Source organism: Lutzomyia longipalpis, chromosome 3, assembly GCF_024334085.1.
Source record: "Lutzomyia longipalpis isolate SR_M1_2022 chromosome 3, ASM2433408v1".
NCBI lineage: Eukaryota > Metazoa > Arthropoda > Insecta > Diptera > Psychodidae > Lutzomyia > Lutzomyia longipalpis.
The window spans coordinates 9,618,043-9,641,322 of record NC_074709.1 but is presented as its reverse complement, the minus strand read 5'-3'; the positions used below and the strand labels follow the sequence as shown (position 1 = coordinate 9,641,322).

Below are 23,280 nucleotides of genomic sequence, written 5' to 3'. Positions count from 1 at the left end.
TCAACGCAAACCAAGTCTTTGTTCACATGGAATCATATTCATACCGTCAATATCTCGAGCAAATCTTTGGGCAGAACTGGGACATCTTCAGATTATTCTCATGGAACTTACTTTGAACTTATTTGCTAAAGCTTCGTGATCTTTTGGATTCAGAGGGATGCCCAACCCCGAGAAATCAGTACTTTTAGTGAGGCAGCAGGTTCTTCCGATCAGAGGAAGGGATCAAATTGCACAATTCCACTTGCAATCGAAAGTACATTTAATTAGCTCTCGATTGATCCCTATCTCATCATCGAAATAACATTATTAATATAAAAAAAGTTAAAATGTTTCTCGGGAATCGGTCGAGATTGAGCGAGATTCGAGAATTCCTCATACATTTTGTTCAACAAAAAATGATTTTTCTTCACTGAAAATGAGGTTAAACCATCCCCTTGTTTGGATTAGACATTGAAAATTTAGAAAGAAATAGGATGAACATAAAATCTTTTCACTATTTTCACTTGATTCGGGAATTTTTTATGAATTTGTTGGGTTTATTGTAATTAAAAGAATAAATAAAATACAATAAAATCTTTTTAGATTTTGAACTATTCTTTTTTTAATTTATCTCTCCTTTCTTGAATTTAACGATTTTTCTTTAATTTTTGACTTTAGACCTTGAAGAAGGAGACGTCTGTAAGTTTAAGCTTTTAATATTATCCCACTTTCCAATAATTATCATGATGATGCTACTAAACTTCCATTCATTAAAAAGCCCTTACCATTGTTAGCATCATGAAAGTCCTTCACTACAATTTGTATGAATAGTAATACATTTTCTTACCCCATAAGTAAGATTTTTATAAAAATTTAATTCTTAAAATTTAGATATTTCATCTAAAAAGATATTTTTTATAAAAATGTACGTAAAATGGAAATAATGTTTAAATGGGAAGTCTTATCTACACTTTTGCTTAACAATGAAGGAATTTCTCTTTTCTTATCATAGAAAAAATCCTCACGTTTACAAGTAACTTGTGTGCTAATCCAACCCATTTCCCAGACAATTTCCCGCAGTGTTGTAAGTAAGTGGGTATAAGAAATGTTCTCACAGGCAATGTGTATCTAAACATTTTCACTCTCTCATCTCATCTTGCTCACTTTTTCTTCATCAACCCCCAAATGCCATATATGTACTGTACACTCGCCCCCTCCTCTCTCCTTCCTCTACCTTTTTGCTATATTGGAATATATCCTTGGCCATAAGAGAGATATTTAGATTCAGCAGTTGATTCCCAGCCGATGATGGCGATGATGATGGAGTGGTGAGACGAAGGGGGTGTGGAATGTGTGAGCAACAGCAGCATAATCAAATTATGTTCAATACACATCAGATTGCGCTACCAATCTCCCCGTTATTTGATTATTTTCTCATTTTTCGAGCGGCAACATCTCCATTTCCCGTGCGCGGCGAGAAAGCTCCCACAAGAGAGCTTGAGAGAGGGAGAGAGAGAGAGAGAGTAAAAGCTCAGTGAATTGGGGATGCTGGGGGTGTGTCTGTATGTGTGTATGTGCGAGATGATTGCCATGGATGGTGGATGGTATGAAACTGGAGCGGTAGCCTAGCAACAGACCCTATTCGATCGATCCTGGAGTTGCAGTACTACTGAAGAATGCCACCCATTTTCCATCGCCCTATTATCGTTTGAATTTTCCACTCTTGGTGGGTCCCAGTAAAATATTTCTGGAAGCAAACTCACCAATATGGAGGAGCTGTTGTATATGATGGCACGGAGGCGTCCTTATGCGTCATACACGGGATTCATCGGAAATCGCGTGGTGGAAATGGTGGGTTTTGTAAAGCTCCTTCCACCCATTTTTGTTTTCCACCACACCCCCACCCACCACCACCTCACCCCGCTTGGCCCCATTTGCAGTCACAGAGGCGCCTCGACAGTGTTATTATTCCCAGAGAAGCACCCCCTTATGCCATCGGATACATCTCCTCCCAGGCCTTTATCGTCTTGTCGAGCCCTGGCCTTTGTGTGTGTGTATGTATGTGTGTTTTGCTGCAACAAACTGCATCGTTTCAGGAATTCCTCCATGTCATTCTTCTCTCCATTTTACCACCCCATACCCCATCACCATTATCGCCTCGTGCCACCCCCTCAACCTTTTTTCCAACCCTCTGCAGCACGACGAAAAATATCTCAAGTATCCACTCCAATTCTGTCACACAATTTTCTTTCCACACCAACCTCCCCCATTCCATGTTACAGCACCCCCTTTTTTTACAAGATGTCGGCTCCGTCTTTATTGTATTTTCATTTCATTTTAATCCCGCACCCATTCACCTTGCGAATTATTCCCATCTGTGCCAAGAGGACCGCATTGTCTATGCGACGGCTCATGGGATCCTTTTCACCTTCCAAAGTGGTGCCGCTTTCAATATATACCCGCAAAAAGTACTCAAGCCCAACCCCAACCACCTACGCGTCTCATTCAAACCAAAGTGATTCAGTCGATTGGCCAGTAAACCCTCACTAGAATTTTTTCCTCTCCTTTTTTTTTAAATTCCCACCCCCATATATATTTATACGAGATTACCCGGAAGATAGATTGAAGTCTGAACACTGAAGAATTGGTCACGTCTTCGATTTTCGTGACTGTGGTACGGGTACTACACACAGCCACCATAATGAATCCAATATGTGGCGGGTCTTATCAAAAATCAATGACACCGAGCTTAATGTTTGAATAAGAATCACTTAATTTTCTTTTCGTATACCAGCTTACCCGCAGGCTTCTCAAACTTTTCATATATGTAGAGTCAAGTGGAGAGCTTTTGGAGCTTCCACACTGCTTACACTAAGCATCAGAAAAACTTTCTTTATGATTCCTAAATTTCCCACATTAGGTCTAATCGATTTTCTAATTATACTTGATAAAAAAAGGAATTATAAAATAATTTTAGTTATGATTTAAATTCAAATACTTTTATCTATAAATTAATAAAAAAAATCAGTAAAATAAAATTTTAAAAAATAGATCCGAAGCTATCTTCTGCTTTTAATTGTTCCTACGGTCATTAACGTTTTAAGGATAACCAACTAATGTTTAAGTAAAAATTGTTAGGTTTTCAAAAGAGCTAACAATATGCATTGATAAAAGCTTTTAAATTTAACTCCTCTGGCAGTGTTACTATGTAATAAAATCATTGGATCAAATTTGAATTTTTAATGATTTGTTTTTACATTAAAAAGAAAAAAAGCTTTATAAATGCTAAATAAGCTGTTTTTAAAATTTACTGTGGTGGGGGTAGTTTTCCAAGCATGAAACACAAAATTTCTCATGTTAGTTGCTGCTACCTAATCTTATGAAACTTCACTGAAAAATTAATGCCTTATTGATTAATTGTTTTTTTTTTAAATCTTGTGTTGGAAATCAAAATGTATCAAATGTTTTTTAAAATAATTTTCTTACCATATGTAGTTAAAAGCTTTAGAATTTGCACATCCAGCATTTTATGAAAAAATATATTTAAAAAATATCCCAACAGTATAAGCCTAACTAAAAGAAATTAATTTTATTTCTAAAGTTCAGGTAATAAATTTTCTACTAAAATATATTAAATTTCCACTCGTGCTTTTCTTAATATGAGTAGCAGAAAATGAAAGGTTTCTTTCATATGCAAAATATCCATATAATAGGGTTGTAAATTGAAGATATTTTATAGTGGGAGTGAATACAATGAAAAATTGAACAAAGTTGCTGCTTTTGTGGGGAAAATCAGAATCGCTACACTTTTAGAACTTCCGACTTTACAAAAACCCTCTGACGATGGTGAGGGGAAGCAATAAAATTCAACTCAATAAAATTAAATATTACGTGCTGATCTCTGCCGTATTGAATGGAAAGATAATGCGTGAGTCAATTGGACGATGTGCTCTGTGGTGTGTCAGGGCTCTTTTCGGGAAGACGACAAAATCCATTTATGTGGACATAAAAAATAATATGCATCATTGGAGGCGAATGTTACCCTCAAATTAATAACGTATCTTTTATAGGTCTCTCAATAATCACAAAATACGAGAGTTAATATGGTATACCAAAAGTATTTTACAGCTTTTCTTGCTTTTTCTTTTATTTCCCAAAAGCCACGATAATTTGCTGAGTATTTAAAAAATTATATGTTTTTCACAAGTGGTGAAGCTTTATTTTTCCTCACTCAATATAAAAGTTTTGTGTTAATGTTCTTCAAATTAAAGAGTATCGATAATAATTATTTTTTTCCTGTAAGTTTGTGGGGGGAAAGTGTACGAAGGAAACTCCTGCTTTCAATTATCTAAATGAGCAAAATGTTTTTCCAGCAGCAGTGGGGCTCGGGAGTTTGCGAGGGCAAATGTGCTGAAATACTCGGAATTTTCCACAAAAGCACCACGTCTGCAGAAAACTTTCGGTGAGGTCGAGGAATTAAATCAAACGGTAGAGAAATCCAGTTTTGGACTCTGTGTGGGCGCGGAGGGGGGTGTGGAGTTTTCATCGTTTCCCACCAAAAAAATTTTCCTCACCATTTCACTTTGGGTGGTGGCGGAGTGACTCAATTGGGAAGGATGAAAGCTTTTGGAAAATTGAGGTGCGAAAGGGTCGACGGAAGTCAACATGAGCTGGGGCGGGAAGGGAATGAAAGGGGATGGTAATTTGTCATCGCTACACCTTTAAAATATAACACAGCAAAATGGCAAGCTATCTGTCGTGTTGGATCCCCCCTCATTCAACAATGGTATATTACATTATCCATAAACCCATGAAATTGCGAATGGGATCACAGACTCGAGGACGTGCATAGTTGAGAAAATTGAGATTAATCGTATGCGGGAAATTTTGTATCTGTTCATCGCTGTGCATCGGGAGCTTTTAAGCTCTGACGCGCGAAAAACCGACGGGGCGGGGTAGCTTTTCCGTTTAACCCGGATGTTCTAACAAATGTCACAGCTATAGCTATTGACTGCGGGAAATTGGGGGTAATGGTTACTCTCTCGGTCTCTATAAACCAAATACGAATTTACAAATGCATAGAAAGGAAACTCAATTATTTCTTAAATTATTTTGAAAAAAAAATTATTCCTAATTATAGAACAAATTCAGCATTTCTATAAATTTTTAAACCAAGTATTTAAAGAAATTTAAAAAAAAACCAAAGTTTTTACGTTTCTTTCCGAAAAAAAAGCTAAATGATAAATTAGAAAAGTACAAAGAAATAGCAAACTCAGCAAAACTATCGAAAGAATCTCGTCTGCGGCAAAAGCTCTTGGTCTAACATGCGCTTTCGTTCGCCCCGCAGCATTTTAGGGTCGCCTGGGTGGGTGCGAGAGGATGGAAAATTGCTGTTTGGGGCGCATATGAGATTTTCGTATCATGCGCTCTAGGGGAAAAGCTCACTGGGAATATGAGAGACACTTCTCTTTGTGAGCATGAAATCGGTCAGAGAGAGAGAGAGGAAAAAGCTGGGCGTCGCGACGACACTCAGAAATACTTTGGGAATCAGTTGAAAACTACACGTCGAACCGTTCGACTGGGCAAACACTTTTTAGCCCCCCGTGTGTGTCTCGCGAGAGAGCTTTTCAGTTGTGTGACCCAACACTTGGACTTTGGTACACCATCCTCTTGCCAAAACTATTATTCAAACTCCTCCTGGCCAGTTACTTCAAAAATTCCTCCAAAAGTAGACAAAACTCAAATTGCACCCTCCGCAATCCGGGCTGCTCTGCCAGGGGGCGAGTTTTCCGATCTTTTTCGAAAGTGTGTCTGAGTGTGTGTGAGTGTGCGGAAAAGCTCTCTTCTGCCAGTTTGAATTTTTCTTGGACAACTTCAGCGGGCGGGGGCTCGAAAAGTGCGCCCCAAAAGTGTTGAAAATGCCATTATAGACCACAGAAGGAATAAATCCTTTTTTATGTGCTAAACAACGGATGGAAAATTGCATTTGTCTACACTGAAGAAGAAAAAATTGGGCCGTGTCCACATTACCTATATTACGCAGAGGAAAAAAAAATAAAGTGTGTTCGTGAGGGATATTTGCGCAATAATATTGATGATAACTTTTATGTAACATTAAGCGGTCATCACCGCTCAAAGATATAAAGTTGTGGTGCTGTTAACATATAAAAAAAAGAAATTTAAGAAGAAAAAATTTAATCTTCCCCATTTGGAAACGCCTGAACATTTGCAAAGAAGACCATTCGGTATCCGAAGACCGGAGTGTGTGCCTAGGCTGTGAAAAAGTGACGTAGATAGGACTCGTGGAGGTGTTCGAGGACCATTGGATATCAAGATACATCATTGACATATGAAATTCTCATACATCTTCGGTTGTTTCTCCTTCTGTGCGTTTGCGTGGATTTTGGTTTTCGTTATAATCGTCCTCATCGTCATACTATCCTCCCTCATCTACGGCAACAATCCGTAGTTTGTGTGTGCTCCGTGGATGTGCTCGGGGGAACCCAACTCTATGCGCTCCTCTCCTACAGGGTGGGGTTGTGCGATGTGATAAAAATATTGATTGCTTGTAACACTGTGCAGACACACTGTGCGGTTATCAGGTTGAAATTTAATGTAATTACAACCGTGAGGGTTGTTTGCTCACAACTGAGGCCTGGAAAAGCAGTGTTGGTGTTGTCGCGCGGTGCAAAGATGCTAGCGGTCGAGTGACACAGATGTTAATGGTTTTGATGTCATGTCCATGAGTGGCTCGTTGCTGCCCCCCTGTAGTTGCTGTGTGTTGAGGCCAGTGGCCAGTATCATCTACCCCAAGTCGCTGCCGTCCACTCATTCTGGCCACCGTACAACAGACATCCGAGCCGGAGAGCAGCAGTGCCACCGACAAGAACGCCCTGCTCCTCCACTGTTGCTGTATGATAGTGGAGATAACCCCGGCATGCCCACGGAAACAGCGTGCTGACGACGACAAAGTCACAAACAATAACCGCCAGGCAATATGCATTTGCAATGCCCAGTGGAAACTTCAGGAAGAGGCCCTGGCTAGGGGACAGGCACTCAAGAGGCACGGTTCCCTCGATCAGCTACTCCAGACAGCAGATACCAAACCACCAGAAGCTGCAGATATGGAACAACGTCGTAGGCCAGTTCCTACCGAGGAGAAACAACTTAAATGGGCGCCTCAGAAAACCATTGCTACTGTGGATAATATGAACCTCCAGAAGTACTACCAACAAATGAACGGTGACTACGATACACCACGTCAACCACCACCACCCGTCAAAAAGGAAGCACCACCAGAAAAAGTTCGCCAATTCTATAAATCAAGCTCTGGACAGCATATCCGTGGTATTTTCGTTGATCCTAAAACAAAGGATAGCCCGCTGCAGGAACCAGATGGACCTGTATGGTTTGACAGGTCTCAACGTCAACGACACTCTTCACGATCAGTGGGAGATGCCGAGGTGGCTAGGGAAACTGAACCTCACCACCAGAGGCACTCTTCGGGTCCCAGTGATCTTTCAATACTTAAAGAGGATATTGCAAAGCTACTTGTGAAGCTCCCGCTTGCCAAATCAGCTCCCAAAACGAACATCTTTGAGCAGACACAGAGAAGAAGTGTAGATGGGAGAACGACTACGATTAAGGCTGAAGTGCACCAAAAGGATGATCAAGCGGGATTCTACAAGAAACCCCTGCAGAGACAATCATCGGGACCAAGTGACATCTCCGTCCTGCGAAATGATCTGCTTGAGTGGCTCGCAAAGCAGCAGCAAACGTCCAAACAGCAAGGTCCTGTACCGGCGGGAAGAAAAATTCAGAAAGCCAGCAGTCAACCTGTACCACAGCCACGCAAGAGACACTCTGTGGGTCCAGGTGAGAGTGAGATAGAATGGATTAAGCATCCCATTCCAACTGAGCGTTCATCCAGTAAACATCACATTCCCCCTGAAGTCTCTTCACGAAAGCACCGTAGACTTCAGCATTCATCAAGCGAGGTAGTTTCTTCACATCACGGTAGCAAACGCGATCCTTCCCTTGATCATGGTAGAGATCGTAGACATGGACACCACTCCCGTGCAGATGGAAGTAGGAGTCGACGAAATCAGACACAGCGATCAGCTACGCTCACCGATATGACCGAGGCAAGTCGTCACAAAGAATATCCATCGGCTAAAGCAGATCGTACACCTGAAGCTGTTCCCCGCTGCACTGATCCCAATTGTCCACTGCTACCCATCTGCAATGATCCAGAATGCTGCTACATTGCTAGCTGCTACGACCGTATGCGATACTCGACGCACGTACCGCGCTGCCGTTGCAAGAAGTGTGCTCCAAAGTGTGCAGAGTATCGTTGCTACTCTCTACCGCGTTGCATCGATTCTAAGTGCTCAGCTGCACTGGCTAATATTACAAAATGCAATTCACTGCCACGGTGTGCCGAAGCACACCAGACTGTCTCCTTCCAAGGATCCTCAATGTCACGCGGAGATTCCCGTGCTTCACTTCCGCGTGCCACTAAACCATCGCGCAGCGCTTCTCGCTCCAATGGCAAACTTATCAAATCCGTCTCAGCTGCATCCCTAAATTCTCGTCGACGACGTCATAAAACAGTTCACTTTGGGGAGAACCTCCTGCGCGAGGTGTGCCAGAATAGGCGTCTCATTAAACCACTTCAGCAGCAGGATACACCATCGGGATCGGCACCCATGAAACCCAACATTCAGCTACTTTTTAATTTTATCGAAGGTGTCCTCAGTGCATGGGTTGACGATGATGATGATCATCTAAAGTCGGGTGCTGACTCTGAACCCGAACGTGGTGCACTACTTAAACCTCTGCACAGATGCAATAGGGCTCGTTTTCAGACTATTAGGCGTGTTGTGTCGGAGGCAGCTGCTCTCAAAGGAACGCTCAAACTTGGAAATTCCCGCTATCGACATAGGCACTGGCGTGGAACGGCCAAAGACTGCAATGAACGATTCCTTAGAAAGGTAAAAGATCTATTCTACTTCAAGATTTTCGTTTTCAATTAAGCAAAACAAAGAAGCTTCTAAATAAAGGTTTATTCAGTCAAAGTCAAAATATGTTATTACATACATACATATATTATTGAAGAGTTGCATCAAAACTAATCAAAGTACATGACTAATTTATTATGCGTCATAAAAGTAGAATTAATTCCAGAGTCCTGCTATGCTTTTGCTCAATCAGAACCACAAGAAACAATTAATTTTCATGTGAATAACTTTTCAAATAGTGTATGTTGTGCTGCGGAAAACTCACAGTGCGGAGGAAACTTTAGTTCAAAAGCATTATTGGATTATTTCTGATAACGATTGCACATTAAATCTCCTTTTACAAAATGACCTAAATTCGCATAAATTCATTATCAAAATTTTGCCTAACGCCTCCCCAAATGTGACGCGACCGCACTATTTCACGTTACTCACCGCTAAACGCTCAATATACCCAGCAATCTCATATATTATGCATTCATGCAGAATCTCGTAAATTTATCACTCAAGCAGTGTGACATCTTGTAAGCGTGCTGAAATGTTCCCCAAAAGTACTCTCAATTGTAGGTATATAGCATCCCCCATGGGTGGAACTTTTCTCCGTTTCTCACCGTGCATGACTCCGTGTACAACTGCGTGGTATTTAAATTCATGGGTTAATATTCGCGGTTAGTCAGCCAGGAGGGATGGCTGGATGTAATACCTGGAAAATCTATTGTGTCTACGTTATCATCGTGTCGTGTGCTCCGTGTACGTACACATGCCACGGATACCATGGTATCTGTGGGGCACACACACATTGTCAATATTGCACGTCACAGAGTGAGGAGAGACCCAATTTTAGAATTGGATCAATACCATTGCGAAAAAGAGGGAGCCCCAAGAGCGGATGGGTTGGGAAATGGCATACAAGAGTGATATATTCGAAAAGTGGTACAATTTGTACCATTCTCCTGATGGTGTATTAAGTTGATGGTGTCTCCCTTTCGTTTTTACCTCTTCCACTGTTGCTGCCCACCCCCCGCCCTCCCCTATTTTTACTGCAAAAAGTCAAATATCTACGACAGCCACACATTCATCTCATCCCCTCATATATATAATACATTATACATATAACTCACCCAATTGTCGGAGATTGTGAAAGAGCTGCAGATCACAATGGATTCCGGGGATAGAGCACTCGTAGAGCTCCGACACTCATCTCAAAGCTCCAACAATCAATTTCACCTTACAACTTCAATATTGATGTTACATGTTCAATTACTTTTGATCAATCGCAATTGTGAGTGTGGATAAGAGTTGCCCATTTGTAAAAATACGCATACACCATACAGATTTTCAAAGAAGACTTTCCCTATATCATATGTACCTATACATATTGCAGAAAAGCTTGAAAACTTTTTCAAGGAAAAGCATTGATGTATGATGATGTTCGAAAAGAATTTAAATTCTTTTTTTATTTTTCATTTAAAGGAGTTTATTAGTTTTTGTATGCAAAAACCCTTCATTCAAGGAAATAATCAGAACATGCGCAATTTTAAAATAAAATTAAGAAATTGTCAAAGAGACTTTTCATTTTCCACTAAAAAGTCATCTGTGGGAAAAGTCTGTAAAAATTTGCCCAAAAATCTATAAAATGACGTAACCTTTGTCTTGCATCTTTCAGTCCAAATTCTTTTACGAAGCTAAGAAGGTTATTCAGATCATTGGGAGTTAGTCCCCAAAGAAGTAACCAAATTTAATTTTTAAATTATTATGAAGCATTGTCAAACCTTCTTTTTGTTGGCTTGACGTGAATATTGGACGAGTTTTTTTTTGTGGTAGCTAAAACATTAGCATCAAGCTTGTGACGTCATTCCTTGCATTTTAAGCAAAGATTTGCCGAATTTTCCAGATGATTACAATCAAAAAAACTAAATGGAAAGTTTCTTTATCTATTTTTTTTATTCTTTCTGATTACTAATTCCAAGATAGCTTGTATCTAGATTATTTTCTCGAATGAGCAATTTTTCCATACACAAACAAATAAACTCCTTTAACTATCAGTGAAAAAAATGTTATATCGCGAAAAAAGGACCTTAAATGTCAAAATTGTCTAAAAATGCGAAAAATTTGGTGAAAAGGAGCAAAAATTCTATGAAAATGCCAAATGAGGCTTTAGAAAGGTGATAAAGTCATCTTAAATGCAGAAAAAGCCATGAAAATCCAACAATTTTATGTCTAAAAGTGTATGAATTTCTTTTTCAACTGTAAATTGCAACTGTAAAGATTTTTCTCACACAGCTTCAATAATATGATGAGTTCAAAACATTTTCGATTGTGCTAATTTATTAACACTTGGAGGATCGAGATTTCTAACCTCTTTCAAATGAAAATATTTATCCAAGTTTTCTTTCGGCGATATTGAAGTAATTAAACTTCCCTTTACACAGATGTAGAATTTATTACGAAATGTTGAATAAATTTTAATTCTGTGGCGATTGAAAAAAGTCGAATTGGCAACTTTGGCCAGCAAAATCCTACAAGGGTTAATAATTTTTTTTTGTTTTATTTCGCAATATTCATCAAAAATATCCATATATCCCATCACATAATCCCCACCTGTATGTATCGTACACATTCACATAGGAAATTGATGCATTTTCTTGGAATTTCTCGGATTGAGAAAATAAATCTCTTGCAATTTGTTTCCCTAAAACCTCCAATTTTTCACCTATTTCTCCCTTCTCGGTGAGATAAATTAGAAATGATAAGCTGTATCCGAATTCCTGGCATTCCATTCACCTGCAATGATTCTCTTGACTCCCGGCGAAACAAACTGAAAGCTATTTAAGAATTCACTTCTGCACATTTAACCCCAATGCCCTCTAAAAAAAATAAGTATATCATACACTCTATTTCATTTAACCTGAGGGTACACCACGTACATTGGTTATTCCACCCTTGAGAGTCCCCTCTTGTAATTACCAAAATTTCGCTGCACGTATTTCTCTATATTTTTTTTCTGTATATTCTGCTATATCAGCATTTATTTTCATTAATTTTTGAAACAAAATAGGGGTGAAGGCACAATTCATGGTATGTAGTGTGAATAAATGTATAACAACGTGCTGCAAATAAAAAGCTCAAATTAATTACTCTTTCAACAACAACAAAAAACAACGTCATTCCCAATTCTCGAACTTTTTGCAAAGTGTAAAAAAAAATATTGAAAATTTGCCCCAAGTTTGCGCAACACAGCGATACGGTGATTTTTTTATTATTATATATCGTGGTGAAGAAATTGCAGTGCAATCTCTTCTAGCAGCAGAATAGGGTTTTTCTTTTGGGAAAAATTTCATAGCATAGTGCAGTGAGATAGTGCGCTCTGGGAGAGAATTGAATTGCTCTTCGTATCGTCTGGTGGGAAAGTTCAACAGTCGCCTTTTCACTTTATCCCCATATCATTCATCTTTTTTTTTTGCAATTTTCTAGCTGATATTCTCAACTCATTTATCATTTTGGAACAATAAATGGGTGCAAAATTGAAAACACTGCAATGGAGGCGTCTGGTTGTTACGTTGTTACGGAGTTTTTTTCCTCTTAAATGAAAAATTACTTTAATTCTTCGCATGATGTGATTTTTTGAAAGAAAAAATTCACAAGAATTTTCCAATAGAAAGCATTGCTAAAATATATTTTTCAATTAACATTTGTTGTTGAAATTTTTTTTTATGTAACAAGGAGATATATTGGTATTTAAATGTAAATATATGTACATTGTACATATAAACATTAAATTAAATCCCCTTTGTACCATATATCAGTTTCATTTTAGTTCGTTCATTAAAGCCTAATTGCAATGATTTAAATTATATTTTTTTGCCCTCAACAAACTCAACTGAACCATACAATTAAATTTAATATTCTGTACATTTTTTGTTATCTGTAAAATGTGACAGTGCGGAAAAATCACATGGAAAGTTTTTCTCCACCCGTCAAGCATTCTCATAGTATACAGTATATTTATTTTTATATTTTTTTTGTAACAATAGCTCAACGAGTGAGTTCGAAATGTGGGGCTTTCGCATTGGTAAATCAAGATTAAAGTTAGGACTGAAAGCTGTGTGACTTTATCATGGAATAGCATAAAAGTGAGTCAACAACTATTGTTTCAACCAGGAAGTTCTACCCCAACCCACTAATAACTCGCAATATGGGTGTTCTTGGGCGAAATTGCTGCTATTTGTGACTCCTCTCGATAAACAAAATAACATCTTGAACCGACCCTCGAGGAATGTCACAGAAAATGCCCAATTGAGAGCCATAAAGGCTCCCCAAAACTATATACCTACCTTTTTCCGCTGTACCACTTAGGGTGGGGTTCCATGCATATTTCCAGCAGTAATGTGTAATAGGAGAGCAGGATGGGGGCACATGGGCTTTCACAGGGGATTTGCCCAATTTGGGATCCCCAACAGGATGTGCGGGGAGTTTCGCTTAAATGTAATCTATTCTCAAACAAGCTTTCAGCATTCATTGCGTGGAGATCAATGGCGCGGAGAGCTTTTGTAAAAGAATAGAGCTTCTACCGAGTGAATAGGGAAATAAAGAAAGCAGATTTTACGGGGAATGAGACAAACTGTCTTTTGGGGAATGATTAAGGAGAGTTGTCCTCCTACATACTATATACCCAACATATATACCCTGTCCACAGACACACAAGTTTTCCTCTAAACAGGGTGGAAGGGATGAATAACATATTGTGTTGTGAAATTCCCTGAAAAAAAGTACAAAGTAGAAAAGACAGCGGAAGGTAATTTAAAATAAAAAAGAATCTAAATTATTTCCACAAATGACCTCGCATGAAAAAATGTAGAATCATTTTTTTTTATCTTCATGATAAAATAATAAAATATTTGAACAATGTTGACTCACCCGGTATGTTGTATATCCTTCAAATCACTCTACTTTTTCATAGTTAATCCACAGTGAGGAAAAAAGCAGCCATGAAGAGGAAAAATCAGAACAAAAAGCAACATCCAAATGGGATGGGAGCCAAAAGTAGAGGACGGAGCTTTCAGCGCGAACTTTTGTATTTCCACACTTACAAAAAAAAACTCTACTAAAACCACCTCATCCCCGATTACAGACACTTCCCTTTGACAACTACTCCAATCTCTTCTCTTTTTTTTTCGTCCCTCCACCTCACCACATACCAACAACACCAGTTGATGCCCCAAAGTCCCCCGAAACTCTTGCAATTTTCATTGTGTTTTCCTCATTGCGGAATTGACCTCCGAAAAATCTCCGCAACTTTTTGGAGTGCAAGTTTGACGTGCACTGCAAGAGTGCGGGTAATGGGGTGGAGGTTTATTTGAAGAGACGGCTGCACTGCGCTGTGTTTTTCATTAAAGAAAAAATAAATAAATAAATAAAAGAGAAGCCTTGACGTGGAAAGTCGAAAATTCACCCTGCCAAGCGGGAGATGCCGGGAAAGTTTGAAGGGTCACACAGAGCAAAGTGCTTTTCCATCTTCTGTGCCCTATTAACTTTCAATTCAGACTTCCCACCAACATTTTGAAGGCTCTTCCACTGCTGTGGCTTCAAAATTGTGAAAAGGAAGTCTGCTAGAACGTAATTAATCGATGGTAACCCTTTTGTCATGGAAGCCATGGGAAAATTTCAACTCTATGGAGGTTCGCAGCATGAGTTCCCAATTTTCCTTTCAATAAACTCCATACACACATGCTATATATATCTACATACATATGTGTGTATATTTTTGAAAGAAATTGCACCCCAGGAGTACTAATTTAATGTTGTTTCACAGACTGACAGCTCACACTTCCGGTGTATGAGAATTTCCAATCATTTGAATTTAAATCGAATGGATTGCTTTTGAAATTGATTCAAGATTTGAATGTTAGATTTTTTTTTGGATTTAGGGGAACGCGGCCCAATTCGGACTTCTTGAGGCTTTTTTTTTCAATCCACTAATACTTGAAACTAATAAAACTTTAAATGTAGAAAGTTTTGGGAGTAAAAAGAGCATTAAATGGGCTTTAAAATTGTACCAAATTTAGGAATATTCTATGCGGACCTTTGGAGGTCGGAATTGAGCCACGTTCCCCTAATGAAATTGCCGCTGAACCCATATATCAATGCTATATAAACTCTATTTCGAACTAATATCTATTTTAAAGTTTTATTGCAAAAAAAAAACAGCAAAATTTTTATTCAGAAGATATTGAAGGTGATAAGAAACTAAAATCAACCCCTAGTACATCTACCAAAACCTATATAGCAGGTTCACCGGGGATTTTTGAATTTTTTTTAACGAAAAATCTCAAATTACAATTTTTTACCCAATTCGCTAGAGCATTGAAAACTGAGTCATTTAATAGATCAACTAATTAACTAATTTTATATAGGGGAGGGAGTTGGACTCTATAAAATTTCTTCACGATTGAATAAGACGTTATACAAAGGGGTGTTCTCTTTCATACAGACAGAATGCACAGAATTACATTTTTTCCCTTTTTATTAATTTCTGTCTTTTTATGTTAAAAAAATGTAAAGAATTTTTTTTATCATTATTTAACTTATTGTGGTAATATTTCCACTGCAATTTCTTATCTACTTTATGTCGGTCGACACTAAATAACCTAAAGGACCTTAAGGAAAGTTTGGGGTTAAAGGAAAACAATGCCGTCTCATATAATTTCTCATCCTATCCTCAGGTTATTTTAAATTATAATTTTTTTACATTAAAATCTTGATTGAAATAAAATTAAAAAAAAAATAAAATTCTACTCACAAAATGAGATAGGTATATATTTATTCTAACTGGGAAATTTCAGGTGCTGCCTTATAAGCCCCTTGGGTGTATTTTTCATTGAAGATTATTATTTTTTGACTGGATTTCATTTTTTCTTCTTCATCTCCCCTTTACGCAATATAGCTTTCCATGAAAATCTGTTTAACCCACAATCTTATTTCGTCGGAAGTATATAACGTTGCTATATATTTTTCCATTTAGCCTTCTACTCGAGATGAAGAAAAAAGAGGAAGCAACCGGGAGAAGAGAATAAAAATCCTAAAAATACAGGAAATAATATAAAGGATTCTGCTGATGATGGATTGAATAAATTTAAGCATGGAAAACCTTTTAATATATTTGAGTCTGAATCCATGTCATTAAGTCTCATGCTGAGAGAGGAGCAAAAAAAGTTTTCAATATTAAATTTCACAACCGAAATTGTATAAACATACAAAAGTCCTCCTTGGGTGCTCAATGAGAAATCTTCCAGCATTTTTATGGTGATATTTTCCACACTTCTCCCACCGCCGCAATGCGCGTCATCGTGAACCAGAAAATCTCGAGTTTGTTTCTGTCCAAGTGGGGATGGTGTGGGGTGAGGGTGTGCGAGATGACAAAAATAAACCATTCTTTTTTCCATGGAAAATGACGGAAGTGGAAATCTATTTTCAATTCCATTCTCTCTCTCTCTTCCCACCCCCCATCCGTTCTATATAACATTTTCCCGCAGAATACATAATTTTCACTCATCATTCGCAATTGTGTTGTGTCCAACGGTGATATTAAAATATAAAACAAGCGCAATATCTCTCTGAGAAGCCACAAAGAGGATATAATCCCTTATTTGCAAATATGCAGCTTTTTGCCTCCAAGAGGGAGCTTTTTCCATGAAATGAAATTTTAAATTAAATACCCAACCCAAACAAAATGGACGGTAATTAATTAAAATGTGACAAATATTTTTGTGTAAAGTATTTATAAAATACAAAAAGAGATTACAATTCGTTTGCCACAAAATTTATAACAGGATAATTTTCAGAGGAAAAATCATAAATTACATCCAATTTAAATGACATGGGGGAATTAGTGATGCGTAAAATTTAATCAGTATTACTCCCATGAATATTTTGTGGGTTAGTTGGTTAACGCATAAAGCGGATAAATGAAAATTATATAAATAATATTTCTCATTCTATTTCCTTTTTGATCGTTACTATATATATTCTTGATCAAACTAATGATATTCTACCAAAAATTAAGCATTAAAAAAATGTCAAAATAACCTGTAAATACATATTGAAATCTTTGTGAAGAAAAGCTAGACATAGACAACCAATGCATCTCCCACCTGCCAGGCATTATTATACCTATAAAGCACTAAATGCCATAAAAAGATTTTTATCTTCACTCGTAAATCAAATCAAATATTCTTTAGGGGCAATTTGCCTACCATACATTGCAAATTACATTTTTTGTGACAAAAAAGTGTCGCTATATAAATTCATTATGTGTGGCACAATTTTTCACAAGAATATTCACGGAGATAAACAGATATTTTGGGGAAAGAGAAATGAGTACACCCTCTTTATTCAAAAATGGGGGACGGGAGGTCCATTTGCCAACATAACTTTTGCCCCACAATGATCATAAATCTTTTAGAAAGTATCATAAACTTCAATTGAGATGGAAGCACTTAAAATCACTAATTCATGGAACATTGTCCAACATCCCCAAATAGCACGAATAGCAATGTATATATGGGGATTGAATCCATATAATACAATATAATTTCATTGAAACGTAATAATAGATTTAAAACACTTAACTTTAATCTTCCATTTGTTTCTTTAATCGTTTTGAGGATATTCAAAAGATTCATCTTTTATTGACAAATTAAATTTAACTGATCCTTCGGCAATAAAAATTAAAAAACACAAGGAAATTTAAAAAATAATAATCTGAAATATTCTTTAACTCCTTTCCTGCATTTAGGAGATTATAGTACAAATTGATTTTTGCAACGTAAGGAATAAACTTTAAAATTGCCAAGAAAGACAATTTCAACCCCTATTTGATGGCATTTCAAAATTCGCCTGCATATAATCGAAATATTGCTGAGGTAGTCACCCCCTGACTCATTAATTCACTGTCCAGCGACCTCTGAGAGACCAAAAGCCCCCGAGATTTTCTCTTTGAACTTTCATTCTGATGTTGCGAGAGAATTCTCACTGCGCAAGGTCCTGGGAGACCCCATATGTGGGTGTGTGTGAATCTGCTCACATTTTGGGGGCATCCTTCAGCAGAAAGCTCCAAGTACCCGTTTGGGTGTGTGTATGCGTAAAAGCACGAAGGAGAGAAACTCCCGAGAAAGGAGCTTTCGCGCTATCCCTCCCCATCTCGTACAACACACGCGCTCTTCGTACGTGGGGGAGCAATTGAATTTTACCCCAAATACACAGTTTCACTATAACACGGAGGCAGATGAGGATTTTCGTGGGAATTTTCTGCGAAAATGTGCAAAAATAGATGGTTTAACGATGGAAATGGTGGGAAAAATCACTGACAAGACGTTACGCAAGCTGGTGGACGATTGATTGTGATTTTTTTGGGTGTGCACATACCTTGGTTTGTGATGGAAATGTGTTGAAAGTTTTGTGCACTATCGTGTGAGGGAATTGTGAGCTTTTTCAGTTGAAATTTTCTCTCATTGAAGAGAAAAAAAATTCTTTCTTGTTCCTGTAAAAAGCACTCCTCCTGCCAAAATATCTAGGCTGCGCTGAGCTTTTTTTCTGCCATAACTTTTGTGCGTTGTACCAGCTGAAGGGAGAAAAAAATAAGCAAAAGCTGCCTCTGAATATCCGGAACATTGTGTGGAAAAGAGAACTTTTGCCCGAGCATGGGTGGAAGCCATAGTGGGAGTGGGTGGTGACAAAGGCACGGTGAAAGTTCAATGAAACTGAAAATGCTCCGAGAAAGCTCCTCGCTTGTGAACTGAGAAATCCCTTCCTATATGTAGAAAGGGGGGCATATACATACATTTGTGTGGCATATATAAAATTAATGTCGAAAATTTGCAGAGAGATTTTGAAGAGAGAACATAAAGGAATTTTGTGTGTATCCATGGAGGATGGCGTGTAGTACAGAGTTGTGGGATTTTTCCACAGATTTCCGATGATGATCGTATGAGTCTCACAACTGCTGTCTCAGATGAGGATGATGGTGAAAGTGTAATGGCATCGCCGTACAAAGCAAAGGCCACGGGGACTGCAGCAGCATCTTTCAACTGTACGGGAGCTGTAAGGAAGGCTGGGTGAGTGAAAAATTGGAATTTAATGTAAATTTCATTATTATCCACATAGCGCAAAAAGCTCCCGCCATTGAATTTCCTCTCTTTCTCTCTCTCTTTCCTCACCCTCCCTCCCACCAACTGTAATGCGGAAATGTATCCAAATTTGCTAAATTCCACGAGTCATTCCACCCGAATGGGGCCCACATCAATCGAGATTTAATGGTCACAATTGCCTATAGAGGGAGAGAAAGAGCAAAGAAAATCCACCAGGAGGTTACATAATCACGCGGGGAAAAATGAAGAATGAACCTCTGGTACCAGAGGCACCATCACCACCACCAGAAAAGGTCACACGCAGTGATGAATGAAGTGAGAGAGATGGGTCTCATTAAAAATTCAAATCATCCCTGCAAATACGGGCAATTTCGTTCGGCAGAAATACTCGCTGCCAATCAAAAATTACCCCCTGGACCACGAATCATCTCACAAAAGCTCCCATAGCACAAGACCATACCACTAAAATTTCCACCATAGCATCCTCCCCACACATACTGTAAAATGAATTACTAATACAAAGTACTTTTTGTGGCTTTATCTCGCGAGGAGATTTTCCACGTAGATATCCCGTCACTTCTTTTACGACAGATTGCAAAAAGAAAAGTTTTTTGACCATAAGAAATAATTGCATTAAACCCGCCAGAGAAATTTCTTTTATACGACTCTATCTTGTCTTACAATTTTTACAGCGTCGTTTTCTTTGGTTTATCTGACCTCCTAAAGAAACAAAATTACGACTCTTCGGTTAGCAAAAGTTTGATATACAATACCTTAAACTCAATTCATTTACCTTCTACACCAAATCACTTTAATGTGAAAAGCCATATAAACCACATGGGAGGTATATAAATTTTTAAAGCTATTCATTTGAAAATCCACACCGCAGAATAATTTAAAAAGTTTAAAGGAGAGAAAAGCTCTATTTAGTTTTTTTTAAATACCCCAAACTGTGGTGGATTTTAGTAATTGATCTGAAAGTTATTATACAGCGAAAAAATGTCATGCATTTTTTATTCTGGACCTTTCATTGCCCTATCGATCCTTATTTATGATTATTTAGGAACTGAGGATACAGTTGAATCAAGTTCCTACTTATTAGGCATTTAAACGAACTAAAATTATGTAGATAAGAATTAACTAAAATTAGATACTGAAGGATCTAATATTGCGAGGAAGAAGTTTAATTAATTTTCTCTTGGGGTTTTGGTCAGATAGTTTCTTAATAGATTTTTTTTGACTTTTACAGAGTTTTCCATTATTTTATAAAGCTTCATCAGGTGCTCAAATAAATAAAATTACCGAACCGCTAGACCGATTTTCAAAAATTTATCAGATTTTGAAAAGGAATTAAATTACCTTTCCAACGAAACTATATTCGTCAAAATCGGTGCACTAGCGGCCGAGATGCAAGAGGTCAAAGTAAAAATTTGTGAAATCGTGAAAAATAAAACGCTTTTACCTAGCTTTACCAAAATGGCTGCCAAGAAATAACGGATTAATCTATTTTCAAAAATTTACCAACCGGAGATATAGCCACTTGAAATTTGCTTTCAAAAATACCCCATTTTTGCTTGCCTGAAAACTTTTTGAGGATAGTGTAGATATATCTATAAGTAATCAACTTCCCTGAACCTTCCTCTGTAACACACTGAGAAATTCTCTTAAACTTTATTGATTTTCTCAATTGTAAATTAAAACAGTTTCTATGGTTATTTTCCTACAATCACAGAATAAATTTAAAATATTTCTTTTTCATTCGATCATAGCTTCTGTGCTATCCAGCGATGTTTCGATTTTCAATTTTCATACAAACATCGCTCCAATTCAATTTGAAAAAAAAAACTTTCCTCTTCATTTTTTTTTCTGTTAAAAAAAACCCTGATGAAAGCTCTAATAGAAACGAAAGCTCGCAGAAAAACTCAAACGAAAGGGTTGCATAGAGAAAGTTCTTCATCGGAAAAGTTTACTTTTATGGAAAACATCAGTCATTATTAAACCTATATATGTGTGTTATACAGAGGAGGGGGAACTTTCATTATGAAACAAACAGTGTGGCATAGAAAATGGAACGTGCAATAAAAACTTTTTTTTCTTCCTGTTTTCCTCGCGTATTTTACACTTGAACAACACCCCATATATTGCTCAAAATCATCACCCTGTTTTCATAACTTTTATACCTGTTTTCCCAGGAATTGCAGGAATGCAATCAAAATAATGCAATTAAGTGCAGAAAATAATATTCAACTGACCCCATTTCCTGTGCCAGCGCATTTTCTCTTTTATTAATTCGCAGAATACATTTTAATTAGATGTGCATTTCAAACAAACATTTCACATCAATTTGATGAGATTGGCAGAGAAACAAACATTGCACAAGAGAACATCCCCCGAAGGCTGATGGTCAGGAAAATGTGTGTATTTGGCATGTGCTTCTGACGTTTATTAACTCACCAAAATATATATAGAGAGAGAGAGAGAGGATTAGTGAAATATTTTTTTTATTGATGAAAAATATATTGATTGCCCCGCGGTGGAATTAATTTTGAATAAATGGCAAAATGAATGGACGTAATTGGGGAATTTCTGGCGTACCTAACATCCCGCAACACTCTTTTTGGTCTTCTGCAAATAAGCCACGCATTCGCACTGGGATGTTTATGGGGCAATGAAAATTTTTGTGGCAATTTTCACGCTCATAAAAGATACCAACGCCGTGAGCTATGGAATTTGATTATGCACAGTGGAGTGGCTATGCTCCTTTTGCTTTCGGTAGGGGTGAGATGTAATGCAATTTCCGCATGAAAGTGGGATAAGGAAATGGCAAGAATGGCACTTGATTCCTTTGGATTTGCATATTTTGGATTTTCTTATGTCTTTTGTGTGTTTTTTCGGTCTGTACAGATTCCTTTCTGTGAAGAAATGGTTATTACGAAAGAAGCATCAGATTGAATTGGCAAGGAAGCGAGGATGGAAGGGCTACTGGGTGTGCCTGAAGGGAACAACACTACTCTTCTATCCATGCGATTCGCGCGAAGGAAGGTCCGTCGAGGCAGCTCCGAAGCATCTAATTATTGTCGATGGAGCCATCATGCAACCCATTCCGGAACATCCAAAGCGAGACTATATCTTCTGCTTGAGTACTGCATTTGGGGATGCTTACTTATTTCAAGCTCCGTGTCAGGTAAATCAGATAGTATCCCATTGCTGTCACCAATTGCTACGATAATTACAATCTCTCCTTACTGATGGGAAAATAAATGGTTTTACTTCCGTGTATTGGCAGGTTGAGTTGGAGAATTGGGTCAATAGTATTCATAGTGCGTGTGCAGCTGCATTTGCAAGGCATCGTGGGAAGACGGGTACCCTCCATTTGCTCCAAGAGGAAATATTCCGCCTCGAGAAAGCAATTGAATCGGTACGACGACCACCTGACATCCCTCCTATAGTGACTCCAGCACTAATTAACTTATCCCCTTGGCAGGATCACAAATTGAAGCACATGGCTGAGCTGCAGCAGAGTGTAGTTACGGATCAAGACACACGCCATCAAATTCAAACGCAGATACTGCAGTGGGAGGAGAATTTGGAGCGCCTGCATTGTGAACAATTCCGCCTGAGGTGCTACATGGCCTCCCTGCAGAGTGGTGAGCTTCCGAATCCAAAGGTGAGTGTCGTTAGTTAAATTCTCCCTTCACCCCTATGGATGATCAAACGCCCACACAGTTATACCTACATTTACTGCGCGCTATATAGGTACATAATACAAAAGCGTAACAGTATTACTTTGTCCAACGTCACACATAAAGGTATATAAAGAGACGAAGATCCATTTCCTGCAGAACAACTAGCAAGGATTTAAACGAAGAGAGATGCATTCAAAGCACCCGTATTGTTCCTCTATAATTCAAATTTTTGCTCCACCATCCTAATTGCTCTCACACCTTCCGCCCACATATAATGCAGAAACACCATTGTTCCCGATCAATTGACCAAAATGCATAAATGCGAGAGAATTTATATTTTAGAGAAGCATGCCCATTGTATTATGCTTTTGCCAAAATATACAAGTTATTTAATTACAAATCACTGAGATAGGTGTATTTTAATGCTGAGAGCATCAGATTTATGTTAAATTA

The 23,280-nt window shown here is 38.0% G+C and overlaps 2 protein-coding genes across 20 annotated transcripts in view; one reads left to right on the top strand and one right to left on the bottom strand.

The window, feature by feature from the left end:
• The window catches only part of LOC129791905 (NADPH:adrenodoxin oxidoreductase, mitochondrial), a 298,769-nt gene that overhangs the window by 197,990 nt on the left and 77,499 nt on the right, over positions 1-23,280 (bottom strand). The window lies entirely within an intron of this gene.
• The window catches only part of LOC129791779 (protein still life, isoform SIF type 1-like), an 84,508-nt gene that overhangs the window by 41,357 nt on the left and 19,871 nt on the right, over positions 1-23,280 (top strand). For 15 of the 19 annotated variants that reach the window (XM_055830233.1, XM_055830232.1, XM_055830242.1 and 12 more), the window contains 4 exons: positions 18,963-19,108; positions 22,046-22,325; positions 22,428-22,559; positions 22,626-22,808. In XM_055830233.1, the coding sequence (XP_055686208.1) occupies positions 18,963-19,108; positions 22,046-22,325; positions 22,428-22,559; positions 22,626-22,808 (741 nt within the window). Of the gene's footprint in view, positions 1-1,079; positions 8,973-18,962; positions 19,109-22,045; positions 22,326-22,427; positions 22,560-22,625; positions 22,809-23,280 lie in introns of those variants that run through there. The other 4 variants (XM_055830245.1, XM_055830230.1, XM_055830244.1 and 1 more) reach the window with 3 other exon arrangements.